At 36.0% G+C, this 7,890-nt stretch overlaps 1 protein-coding gene across 3 annotated transcripts in view; it reads left to right on the top strand.

Moving 5' to 3' along the window:
• LOC117171077 (stAR-related lipid transfer protein 7, mitochondrial-like) overlaps nucleotides 1-3,523 on the top strand; it is a 130,215-nt gene extending 126,692 nt beyond the window's left edge. For all 3 annotated transcript variants that reach the window (XM_033358126.1, XM_033358127.1, XM_033358128.1), the window contains exon 7: nucleotides 3,048-3,523. In XM_033358126.1, the coding sequence (XP_033214017.1) occupies nucleotides 3,048-3,385 (338 nt within the window). In that variant the 3' untranslated portion in view covers nucleotides 3,386-3,523. The remainder of the gene's footprint in view (nucleotides 1-3,047) is intronic.
• Nucleotides 3,524-7,890: the final 4,367 nt, after the last annotated feature.

A 7,890-nucleotide genomic window follows, 5' to 3' on the forward strand; every position in this document is an offset into this window, starting at 1 on the left:
TCTAGGAAGGTCAAGAACGGGGTGTCTGAAAGCAAGAGTTTGGTGTAATTGCTTAATGACTTAATTACGTAATCACTCCCTTAATCAATCACTTACTCCCTTCATTATTTTCACTATTCACATGACCCACTTCGTTATTTGCTCTCTCTTCTTCGCTATTAGTCACTCCCTCATGATTGCCCCCCCTCGACGCCTTCTCACTTTAGCACATTCAGGTACATACACGTATTATGTATATGTCCCTTATGCATGTTGTGTGCACTTAAACGCTTTAGTACCAAATTTTGATACCTTGTAGCGTCAAGGCGGGGCAGAGGATTAAGTTCTGATTAGTTTTTTGATAAAGTTTTTGTATTATATTTTGTTCAGGATGAAAGATGTGCCCCACTGTGCGTCGGTGCTATGCCCAGTATCGCTCAAGTTTTCATACACTCCAACTTTGCAAAACTGCAGTTCAGTCAAATTCATCATTCAAGTTTCCATACGCCATACGTCAAATTCATTACTGTTATATTTCCAATATATACGCATTTTAGTTGTACTACTCTCTTCCCTTAAAACAGGGCGATGAGAAAGAAAATTAAAATTTTTTTATTATTATCTGCATAGATTTCCGTCATGTGACCCGCGGAAATATAACCCGACATAAAGTCACAGTAATCATTGTTTATAACAGGGTTTTGCTTAAACTTCTTTTCAAGATGTTGCAAAACAGATAAAGCTACTTTACTTGAGTTACGGAGTTCTGATGAGGATGTCGTAAATGGAAGCCTAACTGTGCAGCGACAATGGGAATTACGCCCATGAGCTGAAAGAAAATAAGGTTCACACTGCCAAGAATTTTGTAGAGTTTCGTCAATTAAAACACTTGATGCATGGTTGAATCTGATTGCTTTCACTGTAAGTCCCGATTGTTTCAAGAGCCTTGAAAGAACCCATTCAAAAATTGTATCTTGAACGATTAATGAAATAGAAGTCACCTAATGAAAACCTTGGTCATCCTTTCTTGTTGACGAGCTTTCACTTCTCCGGAGAGATTTTCTAAAATGTAGTCCGCAGTCATAATCAATTTTTCCAATTTCCTTGAATTTTGATGGATCGTAGACTATACTGTAAGATTGAGAACAACTTTTTTTAGCCGATACAAGTTCCGCAGCGAACTGCAACACTTATAAAAAACATAATGCACCATTTTATCAAACTGATGCTTTCCAGCTTTCACTTTAGTTTGCCGAATTAACTTTCGTCAACTGTTAGAGGCTGTAAGAATACACAGAAAAATCCAACATCACAACGGTGGAAAATTGCGTCGCAACGTTTCTCAAGATGCCGCAACTTCGTCGCATTAATCACACACAAATAAATCCTGACTCTTCCTTTTCAAACGCGAAATTTTCTTTTTCTCAGCTCCATCCGGCTCGAAGGACCATAAATTGTTTATAACTAGTTTTAGAAAAGAGATTGAATAAGTGGACTGTATGGAGCCAAAAAACTTTTGTTACTTGTGTTGAGCTGGAACTGACACATTTGAAGAAGGGTTTCTTAGACTAGACTTAGAGTCAACACTTAGAGAAAAAACACTGAATATGAGTATAAAAATACTTTAATCTATTTTGGAATCGGTTTACACATTATTCATGACCGCATTTGAGAGCCAAGCATTGGTCGGATTTTCGGAGATCCGTTCCGATCCACATTGTTTGAGAAGATATAAATTTTGACCATATACTCTGTACATCTGAATTAAAAAATGCGAATTTATAAAGCAATGTAAAAGTTTGAAGCCAAAAATAAGAATTTTCTACAATGCAGTTGAATTTCCTCTGAAAAACATGATTATTTAACCAAAAAAAGTTTATTTTCTAGCCGATAGTTCAATTGGCTATCAAAATTCTTGAATTTTTAACAAAGAAATATTGGTTTAGCATGAATGAAAAATAATTTCAATCAAAGTGCTGAAGTTTCAAGCGAAAAAAAAAGAAATTTCTACAAAACAGTTGATTTTTCAACTTGAAAAATATGCATTTTGAAAATATGAAAAGTCGTCAGAGCCAGCCGTCAATGACAAGCTTATTTCATCATGGCATGAAATAATCCGATATGCCATTAGGGTAGAGTTTCTTACTTCAACGCTTCTGCTTGGTCACGCGTGAATGACCACTGTATCCTCCCGCAGTACCTTTTACTTCCATCCGCGGTGCGGCCTCAATTCTCGCAAGGGCTATTGATGGGTTTCGCTGTGTTTTTCGAATTTCTAATACTTAAGTACTGCATAGAAGAACTTAAACTTAACTGAATTTGGGGAAATTCGCTAAAGGCGAAAATCGATGCGTCTAGCGGCAGTCGAGCTTTTATTAGCTTTTATTAGCTCACGGGAAATAAGAGACAAAAGACTACAGTCATCAGGTAACCAACCGATTTTCGAATCGGGCACGATTCCACTTTTTTATGATAATTCGAGAAGTAATCAATATTTTTTTATGTTCTTGTTCTGCTTTATTAAGCTTTATTTTTTTGCCCTATTTTATCAAGAGTTTATTTTATTTGTTAAAAAACATAAGACGCCTTTATCATTTACGCATAACAGCTTAAAACACTTTTTTTTGTTCTTTTCATGTTTTCTTTATTTCCATTATTACCAACATAAGTTGTTTGTTTAGAAATGGCGGACAATTATCTGGTTTTTACAGATTGCTTTTTCCCGAAAAATTTGTTTTTTAAATTTATAATGAACCATTTTATGGCTATTGTTTGTATGTTTGGTATATTTATCTTTTTATTATTTATATATTTTTATTTATCTTTTTATTTCCTATACGATTATTGTGCATACAAAAATTCCAGGGAATTTCTTTCGGATCTTTTTCATGGATTCTGAATCCGTTAAGAACAATGCTCTGCCATTGTTCTTTCTTAGGTCAGAAACTCAGATCCCATAAAATTGTTGTTAAAATTCCTTCTTTCGGGATGGGTTCCTTTTAAAGTGGGAAATTAAATTAAATTTAAGAATTGAAATGGTTGAATATAAGATAACATACATTTTTCAGGTCTGCCAGATTATTTATGTCGAATGCGCCAGGCAACAAGAGAATACCAACATTATAAATCGAACAGAGATAAAGCTTTCACAACTGCCATACTTGACCAATCAAATAATTGTGGAACATCGAAAGGAGAAAAAACAAAAAAACAGTCACAAACAAATGAAACAGATAATTCGCAAAAGGATTCATCAAAAACAGAACGAGAACCTTTGAACTCCCCGAAGAAAATTCATAAAATTTCAGATATAAAGGAAAATGATGAATACGGAGAACTTGATCCTATGCAAGAAGAAGATCAGGGTTTCCTGAATTATTTCTTTTTGACAAGATTGTTTGCTTAAGAAAAACGATATTATATAAAGTGCAGGCTTAATGCAGTACACGTGATTCTCGTTTATTTGAATACTTAAATTGTAGTCTATATGTTATTAAACATTTTAATTACCATATAGATTGATAAAATAAATGTAAGGCTCAAATAGGTCTATTGTCAGGATCGACAATTTCTAACTTATATAGCGTGTAAAGAATTGGGGTGTTCTTGGAGAGCCAAACTGACAACTCAATGATTTCATAAGGTTTCTTCTTCTTTTATTTTTATGGAGATACTTTTATTTATATGTTAAACCATATATGTATGGGAAATAATATCATGAAAATATTTGGCTTATGGGTACTCCCCTAGCAGTCACGAAACGTGGCCATAGGTGTGATTTACCACGGTTCTGCTGGGAGCCAGTGTCATTTTCGTGGATGAGTTTCTTCAAAACAGGATCATTCTGGGTACAACGCTTATAGTTGCCAATCGATGGTAGCAGAGGGTTCTGAGGGCTACTGAAACACTTGGCTTCGAATTCAATCTCGGAAGTGAGGGAAATTCATCAAAATTATCCATCTCGAGTACTCAATTCTGAAGGCTACAATAAAGAAAGTACATGAGAACAATTTCCTCTAAAAACTCCTCGATAAAAGGATACACGGCACCTTCTACAGAAATGTGGAGGACCTTTCAATGTCGTTTGAGCTAACGTTTGATTTCCTCAAATCACTCGGGTTGAAGTTGGGCAAAGAGGGTTTAATTTTGGCGTGCCGCATTTAAGCCAAGACATTTCGGCTGATACCTACAGAGCGCATCATGCACTTATCGCTTAGGACAATTCACTTGATCTCTTTTGGAGTATTCGTAGGGGCAGTGTCGCGGCTAACATCGCAAGAACGACGAAGATGGTTGTAAATCACTCAGGGCGGCATCACACCTGCAGAGATATGTCGTTCCCGCGTGAGTAGGACACCTGGATAGTATGTGTTTCAATTACTCACCATATACATGACATGCTTTAAAGATATCGCTGGGAATTTCTTGACTTAAAATTCGTTCACTGTATACTAAGTTTGAAATGACGGATCTGTTAAGCTAGCAAAACCACTTTCTCATATGAAGTTTTTTCAATATTGCATAATTTATGGCTATTTTTGTGCTAACTTTCTACAGCATTGTAAAATGTTGTGCTTTTATATTGTTTGAAAAAACTTGTGATCGCGCTGGCTTAATGTTAAGCTAGCATGACCACACATGAAATAATCCGAAATTCCCATTTTTCAATATTGCTTAATTTAGTGCTAATTTTGTAGGTTTCGTAGAAGTTTATGAAATAAAAAATCGAAATAAAAAGTCATCTGAATGCTTTTATTCTAAATTTATGCAAGGGCGGATCTAGATTTTTTTTATTCCGGACGATTGCTAATTTTCTTCAACGAATTTATGTGGAAAGGGAGGAAAGGGCTCCTAAATATCACATAGATTCTATGGCGCATCTAAAGAGGTGCGATCAGGAGCCCCTCCCTCCCCCCCCCGCCACCTCAGTATTAAAAAAAACAAATTTAAAAGGTGTATATCAGATACATTAACAAGTTAAGGCCTTTTAGTTAGCTTTCCAAATTGAAGCTGCAAGAAGATTTGGAAAGAGGAAGGGTTTGATCAAATCTGAAAGTTTTTCATGAATTAACAAAATCGTTCGACCTTGGAACCAGAAGTTGTGAATTTTCATTGAACAAAACAAAAAACATATTTTCAACAAAATATTTGAATCTTCACCAAAAAAGATTCTTCCGTCAATGAAGTAGAAAAATTTATTTCAAAGTATAAAATTTTTTGGTCAGAACAGATGAAGTTTCAAGATAAGTTATTTGTTGCTACAAATTTTAAAAACTTTACATCAAAATACATAAATTTCCAATCCAATAGTTGAATTTTTAACCTCAAAGATACATTTTCAACCACTAAATTAATTTTCTACTAAACAGACAAATTCTGAATAAACTAAATAAATTTTTTACCAAACAATTGCATTTATAAACTCAAGAAAACCAGTCTTTAACAAAAAATGTCATTGTTAAATTTTTATTTCCAAAAATGATTGATTAATAAATTAAACGAATCTTGAACAAAAAAGTCTATTTTCAATCAAATAGATAAATTTAAAGATAAAAAATTCCTTTCAAATTAAAAAAAAAACTTTTTAACATACTGCGTACGTATATTTCTAACAAGGTAGAAGAATCACCAATAAAAAATGAATTTTGGAAAAACTAGTTCAATGCTTAACGAAGGAGTTAAATTATCCATCTAAAAATATATTTTAAATAAAATGCATTTGAATGTAACCAAAGAATATAATTTTTCTACAAAATAGTTCAATCTTACATCGAAACAGATTAATTTTTAAACAAACGCGGAAGACCCTCAAATGTGCAGCGCCTCAACAAGCTAGGCAACGCGGGTTCGAACAGAAGTCTGGACGAATGGCAAAAAAGTCAAGCGCGACTAGAAATGAAGGTGAGGAAAAAGAAAAAGTGAGGCAGGAGACGATGAGGTAGAAAGGGACAAGGAAAGCAAGAAAGTTAGAATTAAAAGGAAAACACCAGAGAGTGATAGGGGGGATGTTTGGATAATTGGAAGCTCTCATAAAAGGGTTTAGAGAGGAAACAAGAAAGAGATTTGATGACATGAATAGGGATATGCATGGCCAGGGAAACGATGTAAGGGGGGAAGTGAAAATGGTAAGAGGAAAATGGGAAGAATGGGATAAACGCTGGAAGGAGGAGAAAGAGAAAGTTTGGGGTAAGCTAGAGAGCATTGAGAATAGACAGAGAGAGATTGACGAACAGAGATCTAGAGAGATAAAAGAGTTGGGAGAACGGATAAGCAATCTAGAAATTCGGAATGAGCATATGGGAAAAAACACAGAATGAGGAAATAGTTGAAGGGAAGGCAGGCAAGGGTAGAGAGTGTCAAGAGAATAGAAAAGACGAAGGATGGAAAAAAAGGAATGTTTCTAGTAAAAGTCTTGAGAAATGTAGGGGTAAGGGAGACGAAAAAGGGTCTAGAAATAAATCAGAGGGGTTTTTAAGCGGCAAAGGGGAAGCAAAGTGAAAATAGCTTTCTGGAATGTGTCAGATTTGAAGAACAAGAATAAAGGATTTTGGGAGGAATTAGAAACGTCGGATGTGATTATGATGAGTTAAACTTGGGCAGATGAGAAGGACTGGAAGGGAATAAAAAAAGCTGTTACCGAAAGGTTATGTATGGACAATGCGAAAAGCAAGAAAAGAGCACGTTGAAGGGAAAGGGATGGACGGCATGGTGTCAGGGATGAAAAAAGTATTAGTAGTAAAAGAGAGAAAAGATGTACTCAAAATTTACTCTCGGAGTGGAGAGGGCGGTTTCAGCCCTATCATCCGGTTGGGTCTTTACTTGATGATTTCCGCTGGCTACATCAAAATAGGAGAAGTATTGTGCTCGGCCTAATTTGTGTAGAACATCCGTTATATTGGGAAGGGGGCATCGCCTATCACGTTTTTATTCATGTTACGATAATTCACTACGATGCGATACTTCTTTCTCCAGAAGCATCGGCTTTCTTTGGAAGAATCATCACCGGGGCGCTGTAAGGTGATTCTGATAGAAAGATGACCCCGCTTTTTAGTTGTTTGTCAATCTGGACTTTAACTAGTTTGTATGCCTCCGGTATACGACGAAATTGTTTCTTCGTAGCTATGTCAACACTAGTGGTGGGAATTATATACCGCAGTGTATTGGTGACAGACAATAGCTCTTCGTTAATGTGGAAAATGTCCGGGTAGTCGATGGCCTATCCTCGTACTAAATTCTATTATGTTGGAGGTTTCACCTGCAAATTACTTTGTGTATGTTCTTTGTTTGATTTATTTGTAAATCGTTAAAAACAGACCATTGTGGCTCGAACGAGGGCCATCTTATCTTATTTCTTTTAATGTTTTCTTTATTTCTTCTGAAATGTTTTATATTCATATTTTATGTTTTATATTCATTTTTGTAAGACACACTCTCATGGGCTTTTCATAAGGAGAAAGACTAAAAGTTACTCTTGTTTATTCGTTTGGGGTTTTTGTTTTATTTTTTAAAATGATATTCACAGAGTTTCGAGTAAGAGAGGGGGATGGAGGAGAGAGTGGTTTCCACTGGAGCATCATTCTTCATCAAGGATCAGCGCTACGAACAACGAGGAAGCAAGACGGGGTGAAGTCGCACAGGCGCAGGCGCAACCGTAGGTTGTTCACCGGGGGTAGAATGTGGATGAGATCCGGCATTTCAAATCTTGTATCTGGGGTGATTATGATCCCGAAATCTCCCTCCATACGCCATGATACTGCGACAACGCAGATGACACATCTCGTTCACCTGCACAGGAGGGGAGAGATTGGGTGGCCTGCGTGCTGCCGACACAAGCGAACTCGTTGTCTTTTGTCGTTCGAGCATCATGAGAGGAAGTTTATATTGAGCTTTTGTGTCTTCAGTTTTCGCCAC

This window comes from Belonocnema kinseyi, chromosome 4 (genome assembly GCF_010883055.1).
Source record: "Belonocnema kinseyi isolate 2016_QV_RU_SX_M_011 chromosome 4, B_treatae_v1, whole genome shotgun sequence".
In the NCBI taxonomy this organism is placed as follows: Eukaryota; Metazoa; Arthropoda; class Insecta; order Hymenoptera; family Cynipidae; genus Belonocnema; species Belonocnema kinseyi.